Source organism: Ambystoma mexicanum, chromosome 2q (assembly GCF_040938575.1).
Source record: "Ambystoma mexicanum isolate Mex_15411 chromosome 2q, UKY_AmexF1_1, whole genome shotgun sequence".
Lineage (NCBI taxonomy): Eukaryota > Metazoa > Chordata > Amphibia > Caudata > Ambystomatidae > Ambystoma > Ambystoma mexicanum.
Window position 1 is genome coordinate 592467741 of NC_090924.1, and position 19943 is coordinate 592487683.

The 19943-nt window shown below is 43.4% G+C and overlaps 1 protein-coding gene across 2 annotated transcripts in view; it reads left to right on the top strand.

The window, feature by feature from the left end:
• Nucleotides 1–19943, top strand: part of EXOG (exo/endonuclease G) — a 590322-nt gene that overhangs the window by 33935 nt on the left and 536444 nt on the right. Inside the window, exon 2 of one of the 2 annotated variants that reach the window (XM_069647734.1) lies at nt 5498–5647. In XM_069647734.1, coding sequence (XP_069503835.1) covers nt 5498–5647 — 150 coding nt within the window. Of the gene's footprint in view, nt 1–5497; nt 5648–19943 lie in introns of those variants that run through there. The other variant, XM_069647735.1, reaches the window with a different exon arrangement.

A 19943-nucleotide genomic window follows, 5' to 3' on the forward strand; every position in this document is an offset into this window, starting at 1 on the left:
TACTTGTTAAAGAGAGACTGTCTGACACACTACAGTAACACATAGTCTTCGACTTTATCATCGGCAAGAATGGTTTGGGTGGTGTTATTACCCTGTGGGGTTTAGAGTTAAAGGGGCCATGTTTCAGACTCGCGTCCTTGTCCGCAGAAGGAGAGTTCCTCTCCATGAGATCCTCCTGTATGTTACCACCCCTAGGGGGACTATCGGTTAGCGGCCTCACCTCCCTAGCCTCATAAAAAGGAGCTCCTCTCTAGAGAGAAGTGACGCCATCTGGGGCATAGTCTCAGTGTATATTGAAAAAAACTGTAGTTAAGTGACAGTTAAGGTGATCCGATTTAACACTACAAATCCCTTGAAATTCAGCGGATGTGGGAAGTGATGATCATCTTAACTCGGCGTTCCCCCGTTGATGATCCCTAGAATCTAATGATAGGTTATTTATGTAGTGCTTATGCCTAAGTGCTTAACATAGAACAAATATACATACAATATCACCCAACTGGATTTGGTGCTCATTTATCAACCTCAGAAGGATGAAAGGTTTGGTTGGCTTTGCTGGGATTCAAACCTGCGACCTGCAGGTCCCACACAGATTGCAGCAGCGAGCACTCAGCGCAGTGAGGGTTATCTTGCCTGCCTCCTAATTGTGAATCCCATCTGTTATGTATGTGCTCATGGGTTTTGCAACCAGGGGGGCGCTGAGTTAAGATGATCGTCAATTCCGACATCTGCTGAATTTCAAGAGTTTCGTTGCATTAAATCTGATCACTTTAACTGCCTCTTAACTAACGTTTTTTTCAATGACTTTCAAGGGTGTCGTTATACTATAGCTTATTCAAGGGCCACTAGCATTGACCTTCGTCTGTGAACAAAGCCTTTGGCTGTGTGTTTTTAAAGATTTCTGTTTACTGCACCTTTCCTACCATTTTAACAGACACCAAACATTTGCTTTTATTTTTTATCCTGACCTGTACTTTTTACAGTGCAGTGAAGCCTTAAGTTTCAGTACACTGTCTTTTGCTCGTCTGTTAAAGGGAAACTGACATGTCGCTTTAGCCTTACCGCGTTTGGCTACTAACTGTGGCTAGTGACCAAACGTGGCCATGCCATAAGGTTTTTCGCTTGCCCTTCGGTCATCTTGTCTTTAAGCCTTCTCCCTGGCCTTTGAGGCCAGGAAAATCCTCATATGGACTTCCAGTGCCCGGGAAAGCAGAGGCTTTTGGCGGGCTGCTGGAGGGCTATGTGTGTTTGCTGGCAGGATGTGGGCTGGGACTCTCTGGTCCCAATCCACAAACTGGTTTCAGTGTGTCTGAGTGTTATGCATGAGTGTGCCCACCAGTGGTCTTGATTGGACCACTGCTGAGTAGCGGTGTCAAGGTATTCGTTTTATGACGGTACGATAACCTTCTTTCCAAATGACGGTATATCATGGTTATCGCGGTATAGCAGGTGGAGTTAACTGATCTTAACAAATATTTTCTAAAAGGTCATAAATTGACAGATTTATCATCACAAACAAAACCAGGCACCCAGGGCCAGAATTGGGCTTTTCAACATACTTTCCACTGAAATGCCTTGCTTCCACCAAACACAAACACATGTGTGGAGAGGAGGGGGTGGGGTGGAGGCCTGCTGCAACTGGCAAAGCAAACTGAAAAGCTTTTCGTAAGTGGTCATTTAGGCTTTTTGCTTCCCCACTGGCTACTAGTGAAGATGAACATGTTGCCATCTTGATAACCTGCATGCCACAGATCAATGGAGGCTGATGGTAGTATACGCTTGTGTACGTACACGTACACACACACACACACACACACGCACACCCCCCCCCCCCAACCCCGTTACAGCCTTTAGTTTACTTGTGGGCCAAAAGGTGTTCAGTAATCACTGACATGTTACCCTTTGGTATGGCAGCAGGGAATACCCACAGAGATGAGTGCATTTCGCAGTGTGACTTATTATATGTAATTTCAATGATAGAACCAGGGAAATCCCCCATTGCCATATGTTTAGAGAACATTATCCATTATAAATATATAAACCCCAAAGCCGCCACCCCAAAGTAAACCCTTTTCCTCCTTGGCACTGTATCTATTCTTCCTATTGCTAACATATTGATTTTGTGTAAGGCACGTGTGGTTTATGGAATGGCATTAAAAACTGCTCCAACTGAAACTACTTGGCAGACGGCACATCCAACAGTGCAAAACCAAGACTGTGCAGCAATTGCTTACTGCAGCCTTTCCAAATCAGATTGAAAAGCACACTTAACGGTATAAACAATGTGACGGTTATTATTGTTCAATTAAGTGGTTCACGGTATCTTTAACGGTATACCGTTACATCCCTACTGCTGAGTTGTGTGTGTGTGTGGGGGGGGGGGCAGTTCTGCTATTGGTTAGTGGCAGTTTCTGCTCTTGCTTGACTTTTGGGATAAGAAGAGGACCCCTGCACCAACTCTAGAGAGATCCTGGGGAACCCTGAAGGAGCCAAGACTCCTGCTCAGCTGTGAGGAGACCGGAGACCCGTCTGCAGGAGGCCTGGCAACCACCTTCTGCTGCTGTCTTGGAAGATCCTGTCTTGCTGTCGATCTTCAGCAGTCCTGTGAGGGAGCTGTGACCTGTGGAGTGGAGGGAACATCCATTGCTGACATCTGCTCGGTACCCTGAGAAGAAGAGCTTTCGGAAGTACCCCAGTAGCGCCCCGTGGCTGACCAGCTCTATGTTGGATAAGAAAAATGGTGGTCTCCTGGTTATCTCGCTTGGAAGTTAGTGAAGTAATTACTGTGACACTTTGTTCCATACGAATTGGTTCGTTTTTATTAGTGGTGGTTGTACTTGCATTGAGTTATTACATACTCATAGTTGTTTTTGAGAAACACTGTTTCAACCTAGATAAGCAAGTTAGGTCAGCCTGTTTCTCAAAAACAAGTATGAGTATGTAATAACTCAATGCAAGTACAACCACCACTAATAAAAACGAACCAATTCGTATGGAACAAAGTGTCACAGTAATTACTTCACTAACTTCCAAGCGAGATAACCAGGAGACCACCATTTTTCTTATCCAACCAAACAGGGCTTGGGCTAAACCCCTACAATTACTCCTGTGATCTTGCTCATGATCAATATAACTGGAGCTCAGCACTGGCAGGTTCCAACCCTAGAGCCTAAAACTACAACAGCTCTATGTTGGGTTGCCGACGTCGTTATGCGTTGAGGCCTGGAACTTGGGGGATCCTCAGCTTGTCCTACAAGACTTACCTCAGCGAAAATACAGAGTCCTAGCATCAAGTGGACCAGAGATGGGAGGGAAGGTCTGACTGCGACAAGTGAGTTCCTTTGCGTCGCTGTGCTGCAGTGATCATTATTTGAAACATCTCACCTGAGTCGAGTCCAGTCTTGAGAGGGGCCCTGCATTGAGTTTTTCTGCATTCTGTCATCGGGAATCCTTGCACCAGCCAAAGAAACTGACCAGAAATCTGCTCAAACCTGGAACCCCTGTGAATCAAAGGGTGAGGCTGAAGGCAGGAAAAGCGACCTTGAACCCTCTTCCATGGACCTGCCAAGTCCTGTGAAGAATCGAAGTATGGGGAGTGAGTTACAGTGCTTCTTACCTGCCCCTAAACTTTCTTTAAAAGTTTTAACTTTTAAACCTTTACAATACTTTGGCTTTGCCATTGCTTGCTCACGCAAGCCTTCCAAAAGTTGAGGACACTTTTGTTAGTTAGAATGACTTGTCCTCTAACCCTTGGAATCGTTCACCGGACCCCAGAGACCCTACCTTCATTTTTCCAGCATTACACACTGTGTCAGAACTTTTCCTGAACTTTTGGGCATAAGGCCCTAGTCAACTTGAGAAAGGACATTTGAAGCTAGGGCGAATTCTCTGTGGACCTGTAGAGCATAAACTAATCTATACTTTCCTTTACAGGGGTTTGATCTGTATTATGCCGTACTCTAGTGACTGTATATATGTATACTATTATTAGTGTTGTGTGATACTTCTATCTGTTGGTAGTCATTTCTCATAGCGTTGCTTGCTATACATAAATAACTATATTTGTACGCATACTGTCTAAGTGTAATTTGTGACACCCAATGTGTGTACTCATTGTGGACCCTTTACAAGTTCACCACCTCTTGAGACTTAGCCTAGACTTCTTGTCACTGCTACCTCAAACTGGTTTGGCTACAGCTCCCACAGTTGTCCCTGTCACAATATCGTTTGTCCTTCTATACATGGCAGCTGCACATGTTGCACCAATATGTTTCTTTGGGCCCCACTAACAAGGACTACTGGCACAAAGACCCATTTCCCCCTACCTAGTACATCTGACTACAACATGGTCCCCCTCCCATTTATTTTTTTCCCTCCGTTTTCATTCCCCTGACAATTACTGCAGTAATCCTGCGCTAATTACCGTGCAGCTCATGTACCTCCTTCTTATTCTCTAGGTCCCCACCAGCCTAGTTGATTTTTACCTCCCTGGCTCCCCTCCCATTACTCCCTTTCTCTCTTTGCTTTGTGTGGCGCCTATTTGTTCCTGAGCGCGTCTTGCGTTATTACCGCAGTAATCTCACGAGATTACCCTGGTATTCACCCAATAATGCACAAAAGTCTGAACTGTAACTGGCTCCCCAGACCACCCACAACTCCACAACCTCACATGAAGTCCTCTTTTCGCCTCCCCATCTGTAGCCTGATGTAATTTCAACCTTTTTACTCCTCCAGGTAGCTTTTCTTTGCACTTTTTGTTTTCCCATTCCCCCGATGTTACCACAGTAATCACTTGCATCGAGCGAAAAAAGGCGTCTTTTCATTTCTGAAGAACTCTGTGCTGCAAAACACCATGGGAGATATAGCTATATTTTTGTGAGAATTGGGCACCCTCTTTTTTTAAAAAACTGTTGGACAGAATAGCCCCACACCTGTCCCGGAAATTAAGTCCATGCTTCCTGCCCATGTTTGGTCCTATTCCCGCTAGCAGTTTTTGCCCTTCGATCTCATTAAATGTGGACTTTTTCTCTATGGGAAAATAATTGGGAGTAGGTGGAAAAGTCAAAAGTAATTGGCAATAGAATTTTCAGATTTCTTATGACTCATGCTGAATAATAATAATAATAATAATATTTTAAGGGCTAGCAAAGGATTGACTTAGTAAAAATGTCTTTCTCTGGGTTTCCCTGTAGTCTCCAGAACGGAGTATATTTTGTGGACATAAAGTTCAGTACCGGACCTGAGGATGACCAATTCTAAGAGAGAGAGTTGTTTGGGCCCTGCCCGTCTTCTTTAGCGGAAAGGGGCAAGATAGTGAATCATGACTGAAAGGCACGCTTCACAGGTATGCAACCCAGGGGCATTGTAAAATGTTCAGAAGAAGGCACTTGTATACCATACTGAATTGCCTGGATTTCCTGGCTACTGTCTTGGGTGCACACAATCCAGTTTACAAGAATTATATTCCCTATGCCATAATGTATTCTTTCTTTCTTAGAGCCATCTGAAGATCCTGTGATCAAAGAGTATGGATTCCCTGTGACTGGAGCAGAGGTTCGACACTATGCAAACCATGCACTATCATATGATCAGGAGAGAAGAATACCTAGATGGGTGATCGAACATATTTCCAAAAGCAAAATCGTCGGTACGTAGAGCCATGAAAGTTAGCAATAGCACGTTGTTGTCTATTGGATATGTGGTTTATTTGCTATTTTGCTGACCTTGGTACCCGCAGTCTTGGGTCTTAATCACAGATTCAGAATTTGATCAACAAATCAAGTGAAAGTGAGCATATAGCGTTTTCTATCTGTAACCTGAATTGTAATTAATCCATAATAATGACATGACCATTTTTATACAGCACTTCATACCAGCTTCTTCCCACTTCCAAGTACTGGAATAAATAATCATTAAAGCCATTTCCCCTTTCTTGCGGGCAGTATAGGTAGTTGCACAGCATCGCCATTCAAGAGCATGAAGGTGGTCCCCTCACCCCATCCTCGTTTCTCTTCTTTAGTTTCCTTTTACTTTGCCCCTAGAGAAAACGGGCACTGGCAATCCAGCAGACTTGGCTTTTGTGTACGTTTGGGATATGCATTTGCCAGGCTTTGCCGTACTGGTACTAAATGGCCATTAATGTTAGCAACTGCAAAATTATGAGAGTACCTGGGCATATAGCAGTGCCTTGTAAATGTCCGCTTAACACCTATACACAAGGCAGCGCTCTATATTTTGCCAATGCCTATTTTTAACAGGACTTCAGTGAGGGTGTACATACATACTGCTTATAAATCCAGTGACTGCAGGCAAACTTGGTTAAGTTTTTTTTTTTTTTTTTTTTACCCCTGTAGGACAATGAAAGCTCAATTGTTTTTAAAATATTTTTTTATTGATTAACAGAACATAACCAAATGAAAACGACACACATGATATTGCGTACCTTGCTCATTAACTCTTAAACAATATTATCCCGCCTAAACTACCATCCCGCCCCAACCATTTTACCACCCCACAGCATCCACTCCCTCCTCTCATCCCAGTGAGTCCCACTGGTCTCAGATCTTGCAAAATGTCAGAGGGATTCCTCTATTACGATATACCAACTCTTCCAGGGATCTGCATCAGTTCATGCCCTCCCTCCATTGAGCTACCGTTGGCATCCTGTCCATTCCCCACTTGGATGCCAAATCCCACCGTGGTAAGGCCAACCCTGTGGTTTTCAATTACTCCCCCCTACCCCTCCACTCATGCGTTCATCACCGCCCCCTCCAAAATGTGCAATATGCAATTTTAGGGCACTTGGGGATGGCACTTCCCTCCAGTCTGTATAATATCCGTAGAATCTTGTCCTAGTATTCCTGCACTCTAGGGGAGGATCAAATGAAATGGAAAAAGCACACATCCTCTCCTGAGGATTTCAGACTAGTAGCATGTTTTGCCCTTCCCATCCTGTACATATATAGGGATATTATTACCGGATACCGGCAGGCCCTGGAATAATAGACCGGTGCAAGATCTTGTGCTGCCCTAACCGGAGTCTCGTGGACATATTAACCTCCCTTGCTGCCGTCAGGGCCACCACCCATTCCTCTTCCTCCAGCTCTCCCACATCGTGCTCCCAACTGGCCTTCACCCTATTGGGTGGCTGTGAAATAAAATTATTGATGGCCCGGTATAATATCGTTATGGACTTTTTTCCATTCCTCTTTGGAGTATATTAACTTCCAGGGGAGTCTGACCCGAATATTGCTGTCTGAGACCCAATTGCCTGTGCAGTGCATGTTGTAGTCTAATATAGGTGTACCCGTCTTTGACCTCTAACCCAAAGGTTGTGCATAGATCCGGAAAGGGCCCCATCATGCCCCCTTTCATAATGTACCCCACCCTGACGATGCCTCTGTCTGACCATCTGGCTTGAATTCCAGTTTGAGCAAGTATTTGCACATTTCTCCATAGTGGCATAACAGCCATGATTACCGGCTTGTAACCCATGGCTTTGGTGCCTCTGCTCTGGTTTCAATTACCCTGTCAGTGGACGACGGTAAGCCTTGTATTCTCAAGCCCCCATAAAGTGCTTGTAGCAGATAGTGCTCATGGCCTATTTCCAGCCTCGTGTGAGTCGGCTCCACACCCCTGTGTACCCATTTGTTAGCCTCAAGTAGCTGGGTTGCCCAGTAATGCTTTCGATGTTGGGTGGTGCCAGCCCACCTTCCCATACTGATTTGATTAGGAACTTAAGCTCTATGGGTAGGTTGCCTTGCCCCCATATAATGCCCTGATGCATTGAGCCGATCCTATTAAATGTGGACCTAGGTACCTTCACTGGTGTGTTCTGCAAACATAGAGCAGTCTGGGGAGAGTCAGCATCTTAAAGAGGCTGGACCGCACTTCCATGGTCAGTGGGAGCATTGCCCAGTGTTTTGCATCCTCTTGCAACCAGATCAAGATTGGGTCTAATCTATCCTGGTGGAACCGGTTCTCATCCATGTGAATCTTGATCCCTCAAATAGGTGAAGGGCCTTTGGCCTTCAGCAGGGGTACCCTTCTGAGAAGGCCCCCACACCCTCTTGCACAGGGCCCATAACTGATTTGTTCCAATTGATTCTCAACCCGCTGTGGTTCCTGAATAGTGGCTATGGCCCTAGGGCCAGTTCTTTCAGGGTCTCCGAGATAAAGCAGCAGATGGTCCGCATATAGTGAGATGCGCTGTTCCCGTACCTCAGCCACGCAAACCCACTCTGAAGCGGTTCATTTTGTATTAGTGCCGCCAGCATTTCTATATAACATAGGACCAGCAGCAGGGAAAGTGGGCAGCCCTGCCTGGCTCCCGGCTGAAGTGATAAGCTCTCGGAAATGTACCCATTTACCTTGAGCCTGGCCTAGGGTTCCACTTCCAGTAACTTTACCCAACCCATGAACCTTTCTTCAAGCCCATCTTCTCCATGATTCCCCGAAAAATCCCTGTCTAACGGAGTCAAATGCTTTTTCAGAGTTGAGGCCTATGATGGCATGTGGGCCCCCCATCTCTCACTTTAGCCAATGCATTATGTATCCTCCTGATGGTCATTCTGGTTGCCTTTGCAGGAAAAAACCCAGACTGGTTGGGTCCAATCACCCTGTGGACCACTCTGAGTACTCTATTCCCCAAAACCCGGCCCAGAATCTTCGCCTCCCCGTTCAGGAGGCAAAGATTGGCTGCTTTGGCTTGCCTTTCCTGTGCAACACCATGATTGTGGCTAATCTGAGATCCTCGGGAAGGGCGCCTGCTGCCCTGCTCACCTGAATAATCACCAGCATGGGCTTCGCTATTTTATCTCACAACCTTTTCCAGCATTCTAGGGGAAACCATTTGGTCCCAGTGTTTTCCCGACTTCAACTGACCAATTGCACTCTGAGCCTCCTTCATCGTAATCTCGCTCTCTTGTTTATCCCTCTCCTGCTCTGTTGAGGCAGGTGGATCTGCTCCAGGTACGCTGACTTCTCCTCCTCATCTCATTAGGTCCCCCTCTGTCTTGGTATAGTTGCCGATAGTAAACCGTAAATTCTTCCACAATCCGCTGCCCCACCCTGCAAAATCCCCCCTCAGGCTCAATTTATCTGATCCACCTTAATCCCTCTTCCCATTTCTCTAGCCATGCTAACAATCTGCCAGCCTTTTTCCTTGTCTCATATACCCTGGTTCTGCTAGCCCAGTAGGCCTGCTTCACCTTGTCCGTGGCTACCGCCCTGTACCGCATCGTGGCTTGCAACAGTTCCCTCTTGGAGCTGTACGAGTTCTCTCTAGTATTATTCCCTTCCTTCTCCTTGATAGCCTGTTCCAATTCTGTCAATGATGCACACCTATTCTTGTGGTGTACGCCAATCTGCAGCATAGCTCTGCCCGTTATTACGGTTTTATATGCCTCCCTATAGTGTAGGTTTACTCTCCACTGTCCTTTCGGTCTGGGCAAAGAAATCGTCCGTCCACTCACTCAACCCACCCAAAATATCCTCATCCGACAGGTAGTAGGTATTCAGCCGCCATTCCCCTTGCCCTTTTGGTTGTTTCCCCATCATCGTAATGGAGCACGGTCCTCTGTAGGTATTCTGCCTCGACAACCCTTCCTGACCCAGTGCCGGCTAGGAAGTAGTAGTCTATGCAAAATAGTGTGGTGGAATAAAACTAGAAGGTGCACTATCCCCAGGATGCATGTCCCCCACACAAATGAATGCTCCAATTAAGCCATTAACTTTTTGTCAAAACATTGTATTGGTTTCCAAGCAGATAACAACAATAGAAATAAAACCATGATAGACCTATATAAGCAAACATAATCCTATTTCCCAACAAAGGTATCCTTCATTCACTCTTCTTCCCCAACTCTGTCCATACAATATTAGAAGAGAAACAGGGTTAATGGAGGCTTTGAAATGTTGCCTGACATAAACAAGGTTAATATCATACGAATGGGAACATCAAATACACTCCCACTATGTGCCCCAAGACCATGTAGTGAGGCAAGTGTGTTTACAGGCAGGGCTGCACAGCATAGGCCTTAAGACATTAACTATACTTTCCACTAGATGCTACGCATGTTTTTATATAAGCCAAATAGGTTAGGCACTCTAAGGGGATGGGTGCAGGTGACATTTACAAAGTTTGAGGACAGGAAGGACATCAACGAAACCCCCCCCCCCACCTCCCTTTCTATTAGATCTGCAGACAACTTTTTAAATTGCCGTCAGGTTCCATAATTGGGTTAATGTGCAGAGTGTGAGGTGTCAGAAATGAGTGACGGACACAAAGTTGTAGTTTTCTCAATGTTTGCCATATTTATTAATGTTAAATGGGGATGGGATGAACGTTTTATCTGTCTGTAGCATTCCATGCTATGCATTCAACAATCCGCATTAAGTTAGCATGGAGTGTGGAATGCAGAGCATGGAATGTAAGTAGAATGATGCACCAAGCATACCATTGGGGCATTTGAAGAGGGCTATATGAAGGAGCCGGTGGGCTTTGACCGAACCTGTCAATAAAGAACACCAGGCGTACCTGGCTCAGTTACATTAATTCAGTGGCGACGAGGAAACCAGAGTGGCAGCCTGCAGAGTAGCCACTCGCAACTGAACGCAACACTTCCATCTGACGATCGAAAAAAAGCTGCAACCGCTGACATCAAGCCCAAACAGAGCGTCGAAGGGAGCACAGCTCTGTCACCGCAGTGAGAAGCTTACACTGCAACGACCGGAGCCACACAGTGCTTCGGCGCAAAGACATGCACCAGATTGAGGTGAGCCATGCAGTTCCTGACAAGAAGGTGAGAAGTGCTCCGCTTTGAGCCCCGCTGCCCCAACACCCAAAGTGAATTGGGAAGGGGCCATGAGGCACAGTAAAGGGAACCTAAGCGTGAGCCACAGGCAACCGATACCAGCTCGTGGGATCCAGCGCAGGAGATAAGGAAAGGAACTGCATACGGCACGTTGCTGCCGCCATTTTGGTTTCTGTTGAAACCGCAATCAACAAAGGAACGTGCAAGCGTATACGCTTGCTAAAGGAAGAGACCTGCGTTGCGTGTCGCTATTTTGGTTTCCTTGGAAACCACTATCAACAGTGTCTACAACCGTGTTGCAGTAACAGCTGGTCCACCATAGCAGACAATTATAAGGCAACAACAATTATAGGCAATAACAAAGCCACACCAAAGAGAGGATAATAAACCCACAGTGTGTTGCAAGTGCAAAACACTCCTAACAATTACACAAATATTAATGAAGTGTGTCATTGGGGAAACAAATAAAACACTAGACTGTGCCAACATACATCTACAAGGAACAGGAATCTGAAGATAAAGAACAGACCATGCAAGGCATACGACCTCCTAACTACTTTTGAGAAACCATAGGCGAACCAAGCATACCATGGAAACGTTGGAAGAAATGTTTTGACCATTATGTGTTTGCTGCACACGGCCTGAATTTTGCCAGTGAAAGAAGAAAAATGCCCACTTATGCATTGTTTAGGCTATTATGGTCAGGAACAATTTGAAAACCTCCCTCAACTCTCAGATGAAGAATCAACAAACCTCAGAGTATGAAAAAATGTATCAAGATGCTCGACAAACACTATGATAAATCTGTTAGCATCATATTAAAGAGGCATTACTTTGGTAAAAGGAAACGGGAAAATGGAGAGACAGTTGAAAAATCTATCACAGCTTTGAGAGCTTTGGCTTCCTCGTGCGAGTTTGGCACTATGCTCAATGGAAGATTACAGGGCAACCCATCTATTGACAAAGTAATCAAAGTTGCCAAAGAGGTTGAACATACAAACAAGTGTGTAAAAGAATTAGAGAAAAGACTGAACCAGAAATGAGGAAAGAATAGATTCCACAGGTAATGGAAGTTTTGGCAATACAAGGCAGGCACATTGGGGGAAAAACAAGGAGCAAGGAAGGAAAGCACTGTAAAGAGAAACAGGAAGGTTCAGGGAAGGAAGAGATGAGAACGAAAAGAGAAAATGCTTTCATTGTGACAGCCTGTATTATTTGGCTAGCAGTGACAAGTGCCCTGGAATTAAGGTGATGTGCAAGAGATGTAATGAAAAAAGGACATTTCAGCAACTGTTGTAAGGCAAAAATTCTAAATATTGACTGCATAGATGAAGTGCGAAGAATTGGAAGAATGTACGTTCACCATCGACAGCACGAGTAATTAATTAAAAAAACAACCTAGAGGATGATGATGCAGATGTAGAGAAGCCCATGTCGAATATACAGATTGGAGACATACATGGACATGGTAATTGACTCTGGAGACAAGTATACATTGTTACCCAGAGCCATTTTTGGTGCAAAAATGAGAAAAGGAATCACCCTGAATGCCATTGATGTCAAACCAGTGGCTTATGGAGGAAAACGCGTTGATTTGGAAGGTTTGTTCTGGTCTATCATGAGATTCAAAAACAGATCGACAAAAGGAAAGGTCTATGTATAAAGCAAGGGTTCATATCCACTTCTCAGTTGCTCGCATCAAAACTTGACTTGACCCCAATGCTGAGGAAGCAGTGTATGTCGTGGATAGATCACAGGAACTGATTACTCAACATATGGTGTTCCGTGAACAACTAGGCAATCTAAAGGGATTTACGCACAACATTTGTTTGCAGGCGGATGCTGTTCCTGTGGTACATAAAGTGAGGCCAGTACCTTTTAGCCATTAGGACTGCTGTGAAGAGTGAACTTGACCAGATGGAGGAATAAGGTGTGCTAGAACAAATAGAATCATCAGAGTGGTTTTCACCATTAGTCGTGGTCCATAAAACCAATGGAAAACTCAGACTATGTATAGATTCAAGATCTGTAAATCAATGCGTCATACCAGATAGGCATCCTCTACCTAACATAACGGAAATGTTGGGCACTATTAATGGAGCGAAAGTAATGAGCACTCTAAACTTATCTGCGTACCACCAAATTGTTTTGCACCCACCCGATTTAATAGCCTTTTATTACTCTAGAAGGGTTATTCCAATGTAAGCGCATGCCCTTTGTTCTGGTGTCCACGACGTTCCAACGCATTATGTATTAGTTATTCCACCATATGGAAGGGGTCTGGTGTTTTCAAGATGTTAGTTTACAGGAGAACATTAAAGGAACACAATAACAGGTTAAAAAGAGTACTAGATACAATTAAAGAGGCAGTTCTGACTCTGAGCAAGGACAAATGCAAACTTCACAAAGCAACCATGCAATACTTAGGACACGAGATATCAGAGCAGGGTATCGACCCAAAAATAAATCTACTAAATACCATCATAAACCTTCCCAGTCCCAACAACAAGGAAAACATTATATCCTTTTTAGGTATGGCCAAATATAAGGCCAAATTCATCCCCAATTTAGCCAGTAAAACCATTTATATGAGAACTTGTTCAGAAAGGAGTAAGGTTTCAATGGAATGATGAATGTGAATGCGAATTTGATGAGATAAAACGGGCATTGAGCAGAGCTCCCATTTTGAAAGCTTTTGACCCCTGTAGGAAAAGCATTCTCTCAACTGATGCAAGTAATCATGGGTTGGGTGCAGTACTTTGCCAAAGATATGAAGGGAAGGAGTATCTGATTGCATTTGCATCCAGAGTATTGAGAGAAGCGGAACATAATTATTCCACCATCCAGTTGTTAGCTGTCAAATGCGCTATTGACAAGATCAGATCTTTTTTTGGGGGTGTGAGATTTACAGTTCGGTCCGATCACAACATTTTAAAGGAGATTTTGATGACGAAAGGCCCCCCTGCAGCCGCCTCACCTCTCTCCGTCTCATATTTTCCTCAGTTTTCCCTGATGAGATTTCCAGACAAGTCCTATATATGAAAGTCTCATCAAAACAGGTTCTTCCCTGTTCACCCGAAACCATCAAGGATCACATTGACACCCTTGCTCTCGCTCTGGCCGACTTCTGTAACAATTCCTTCACCTCTGGAGTCTTCCCTTCTCCTCTGAAGCACTGTCTTGTGCACCCTCTTCTCAAAAATCCCACAGCCGACCCCTCTTGCCCAGCTATCGCCCGATTTCTATCACTCCTTTCCTGGGAAAACTCTTGGAAAAACTGGCCATCTCCCAGCTTAATCTTCACACTGACTCTGTTGGTTGTCTCCATGACCATCAGTCCGGCTTCAGAGCAGCCAGAAGCACGGAAACTGCTCTCCGGGACATCCATGAAGACCTGCTCTCCAACCTTGACTCGAACATCCCTTCTGTCCTTATCCTCTTATCCTACTCCATCTCTCTTCTGCCTTTGACACGTCAACCATGCCATCCTGGCCTATACCTAACTGAGCCTAGAGCACATCTGAATGGTAAGAACATCTTGATAAATGTATGGTAGTTGGCGGGGTGCCGGGGTGAAAATCAACCCTGACACTGGGTTGTATGAACAATGTGAACACAGCAGATGTCCACGCACTTGTGGAACTCTCCTGTCCCCTGCACACCCAATTGTTGTTGTATATACAACTAATATCTCAATTGTTAATAAAATGTGTTCAATAATATGGTTTTTGACTCACTTTATGTAAAAAGGTAATCTTTACTTTAGTAATACACACTCATGTACATTCTAATTAATTTTCATAAAATATCAAAAACATCAGATTTGTATTGATTGTAATCATTTCCAGATTGACCATTGGGTCAAGTTTTCAAATGACTAAACCTTCATTTAGAACAACCACTCTTAGTGTATAGCAATTAAATTGATCACAGGTAAACACATTTCACACATTGAATCCTCATTAAATTTCACATATGATAAAGTTCACCAACAATTAATCATATGTAATCTGAATGATCCTTTTGCGTTTCTCTCTACGCGTTTCGGGGTGATGAATTTTCCCCTTCTTCAGGAGTTGTTTACCCACTTCTGTGTCTTTAGTCTATCTATAATGCATAATCAGTAATCAAAAAACAAATTTTAGTTTTACATTTCATTTTATGTTATTGATCTTCTGTCATGATTCATAGACCAGTAACCAATAATCGCCTGGATGTACTGTTCATCACATGTAACTTCTTTCTAATGATCATTTCTTTCAAATGTTTACTAGTCCTATCCGATTCCCATGTTATATGATGTAGATTATCCTGAAAAATCAAGACTATTTGTAAAAAAGCTGAACAGCCTTGGTAAAACCAATTCATAATCACATTGTAGCTCATACTAATTACTAATCCTAATTGGAGATCGAGATTCAAGGTCCCAAAATGGTATGGGCCATTACCTGTGCAAGCTGTATCTCATAAATCACTTGGTCTGGGTCCAACAGTGATGGTTTAAATTGTCCAGGATTTATGTGGCAATGAATATGTTCATGCACTGTACCTAAAAATAGAGAGAGCATAATGGCTATAGTATGCTGTTCATATATTCATACTGTTATAAAGCATCCCTATGGTGCAAAGGATCTTACCCCAACGTAGGTATCTTAGAGCTTGTATAGATCTCCCAAATCGCAGATAATCCACATGGAAGGTATTAGGTGAAAGGGATCGAATAACAATGATCCTGTAAATGGAGATAATGATGTTTATATAAGACCACTTTGTTCAATACGTATCTCAGAGTCTATTTCAGACTGTCAGAACGTTCTCACCTGTAGTGGAAAAGAGGATAAAGTTTTGTCTACCTGGCCACGAGGATTGTGTCAAAGTAAAATGGCCATCATATGTTATCTGACGTCATCGCGTACACGCGCGGTGACGTCACATTGTTGACAAACATCATCACGTGGCGTGATGTCAGTCTCTAATTGTAAACAGTGCCACGGCACTGCATCAATGTTTTTTAATGGTAATAATCTATTGCCATGTGTAACTTAGTTTCTTTGTGTCCAGAGGTGTATCTGGATAAAAGACTCTGATGTGGACCTGTCTATTGGTCACAGAATTCAATAATTTAAGCTCTTATAAAACCACATTGTGCAAGTGACGTGATGAAGCTGTGTTTCAATGATAACCAAAATCGATTGGAATCTCCAATCGTTTTAATGTAGTTTAACAAAAAGGTTGGTTATCTATCTGGGCTTATGGAGCCAGCGTTTGTTTGTTTTTTGCGCCATACATCTAGTGAATCATTATTCTGAGAGTGATCTGTCTACGGATTTGTAAGTAATTCGTCCAAACTAATTCACAGGATGGATTGATGAAGTTCTATTAGTGTATGGGCTGCCCGATTGAGATCCGATAGTATCAATTTAGGACATATTTTTACCAATAATAGCATTTATTGGGATCTTCTATATGTGAAGGGGATGCCAGTTAAGCTGCCCTGTATGTGTTCCATTATGGGTCTAGACTAGCTAAATCCATTGTTTAGAGGACCATATGTCAAAGTATGTTTAAGGTACTCATTCAAACGAATCAAAGGATGTGCAGGTGATGTGCATCTTGAGCTTAAGATACCTAATAGTAAACTGATAACGTTAATTGGGCACAGAAGTCCCTCTGTTTGTGGTCTACAATAGTACATCCAGATGTTTATCTGGTCAACATCATGCTTAGTCTTGTATGTTATGACAGTCAAGAGACTATTTAAAAGAACTCTTTAGTTCAGTTCTAGACATGGTTCCATGCCTCTAGATAAACACAATATGTTATTATTGGTTAAAATATGTCTATCTCCTAATGTACATTAGTGTATATTAATAAAGTAAAGATTACCTTTTTACATAAAGTGAGTCAAAAACCATATTATTGAACACATTTTATTAACAATTGAGATATTTGTTGTATATACAACAACAATTGGGTGTGCAGGGGACGGGAGAGTTCTACAAGTGTGTGGACATCTCGGCTGGGGTCTTTCTCTGGAACAGCCTCCATGCCACTCTGAAACTCAAGGAGAACCATCTCTGGTTCCGGAAGCACCTCAAGACTTTCCTCTTTGCTTCTGCCTTCGCTCGTCCTCTCCCCTGCTGACCTGTCTGCTCGGCTCCATGCACTTAGCTACACTCTGATTTCGGGCCCAGCTCCCTGCCCATCCAGCCACACACCCACACTGCCTCCTGGCAACCGTTGCACTTGGGTCTGTATCTGTAACCCTATACACCCCCTACCTGCACTTATCAGACACCCCTTGCTCAGCACTTTCCACCTCTCCCGTCTCCCTTGCATATTCCCCCTTCATTCTCCCCTGCACTTTCACATTCTCAATGTCACTGGGCCTAGTACGATTGTTGTTTTGTCCTCTCTTGCTTCGCTGCGCTCTGAAACGTGTGTATGAGCGCGATACAAATGAAATATATCATATCAAAAGGCTAGATACATTATCCTCAAGGATACACAAGTGGGTGGCAGGTTTGCAAGACGATAATTGGGAAATAGAATATTTACCAGGAGTAAGGAATAAGGCAGCCGACTGCCTCTCCAGATTAAAAAACGTGGTAGAAGATGAGAATGATAAATGTAATGAAGATCAAATTTTAAACATTAGTCGGGGAATTGTATTGGGAAAAGGAGTGTGAAGAAGCCATGTTGGCTGATGAAGTACTTAGTGATGTTAAAGAGCGTCTTGAAGGAGGTGTCAGGGATAGTGAGATTGAGAAAGGAACAATGCCAGATGCTGTGAGATATGTATTTGATGAATTGCTCAGGCATGATTTTGAGAGAGACAAAGTGTTTCCATCCTCAGGAGTGAGAAACATTCTAGATGTAGCCTATGAAGGGCATCAAGGAATGACTAAGACCAGACAGCTCATAAGACAGGACTACCTGTGGCCCGGCATGGACTTGGAAGTAGAGAGAATCAGATATTGCCATATATGTGAAGATTCTGCAAAGGGGTGTGTTGCGAGAGTAGAACCTATTGCTATTATGTCCATTCCATCTATACCATGGAAGAGGGTGGGTTTGGACATTGTAGGACCTGTGAGAAGTCTAGGGATCTTCAAGTATTGTATCGTTTTGGTGGATATGTTATCCCGATGGGTAGAGATTTCGTGGGTGCAGAATATATGTTCCAAAGATATCATAAAATACAAATAGCAAAGGTAGAGAGAAACAATCAGCTGCACCAAACTGTTGTCACAATATATACATTTTATTCATAATCTTTAAAAAAACATCATAAAAAACATACAGATGTTAAAAACTCATACAATATAAAGTGCAAGTGACACCAAGCTAAATGCTAACAAGTAGATTGTAACAATTCATCACTAGTCTTTAACTGGACTAGGACACAACTCCTGTTTACACCTTAGTATGACATATACAGGAGAAGTAAAATGTCTTGGTCGATAAAGACCCAAATACACAAACCAGAAGATTTAATAACTGGTGTAATGCCTCAACATGTTTCAGTTCATATATTTTCATTCAAACTTTCTTCAGGAGGGTGTTTTTTTGATCCGTCACTTTATCTTTATCAATCAATGTGGCACATTAACATTATAAGGTGCTCAAACCAAATTGGTGCTGTTGAAAAACATTTAAAAAGAACACTGTGTCTAGGTATTCACTACAGGGTTGACAGATTCAATCTGTTTTAGCTTGACATAAGAGAAATAAATGCATCCTTTACCTAGCCTCAGAGTGGAATTAGTACAGGGGAAGGCTGGGTGTAATTCCGTCTTCACTTAGTATGCCCGTTACAGTTTTCAATATCTGTGGAGATGCATGCAGATTGTATCAAAACTACTATTTAGAACCTCTAACTGCCATCTGTTAATCGTGAGTGTGCACCACTATCCAAATCAACATATATTATCTCTTCTTAACAAACTGCTGTAATAAAAGGCCAACATTTCCTCAAAACTTAATCTCAAAATCATCTGAATTGTTCAAAACCGAAAACACAATGACGTGATGCCTCAATAAATAGGAGCCTAGACAAAAATAAAATTGCTAGGACTACTTGGAGAAGAAGATATTAAACGGTCCACCTCTTACCTTGTTAACAAGGTTATACAGCTGGAAAATTATTAAAGTGGTCTCCGTGGGCGTTGCAGTTTATGCGTGTTCTAAATACAATCCTTCACTGGGATCAGCGACCAGACAACAACGCCAAGGTGGGGGCTAGCATCCACAAAAAAAAAAAATGAATGAAAGCGGATGTCAGTAAAATGTTCACCTATTAACAATGGAAATACTAATCTCCAGGCTAATCTAAACAATGGGGGACCTCGTGATGTCCCAACGGCGTAATGCTACGCATGTCTCTTGTAGTCAAGGCGCCTGGCGAGTGCCGCGATAGAAAATCGCTCCTCGGGGGCGGGGGGTTCAGCTTGCGGGACAGTGTGAATGCTTTCCCTTGCAACAACAGCACAAATGTGCGTGTATTTAAAAACAAATTGCACTCCCGGCGACCCGCAGGGCAAGAAGCGCACAACGCCGTCTGCCATCAAAGGTGGTCAAACTAGGGAGGCGAAAAGGGGGTTTAGTTTAGTTTAGATTCTTTATTTGTGCCGAGTGCCGAACCCTGGGGTAACCGGGCGCCGGAGACTTAGAGACTGTTATAACCTGGCAAAAAAATACAATACAGACGGTGAAATAACAATAAGTGTAGTAGACCGGGTTACAAGATGATCATCAAGGACATGTGGAGAGGAAGTATATTAAGCAGAATTTTTGTTGGAAAGCCATGTTTTTGTTTTGGCTCAAAGTCCAAAAGGAGATGTAAAGTCCCTTGTTGGTGTCTCTGCAGAAACCTAAGTCTGCTGGTGGAGGAGTCCTAGTGGTGAAAAAAGGAATTGCAGAGTGAAAGCAAGAACATTACACCAAGTGGCAACCCGGTCAGGTATTGCCGCAGAAATGAAAAGTAAAAGGGGCAGCTCATTGAATGGAGTGGTGTGGAGGAAACGCAGCAAAACATCAATCAAGGGATCAGATACCTAAAAGAAATAGTGTGGCAAAGTACTGCCTGAAAACTTATTTAACTTTGCGCCACTCAATGGCATCATTTAA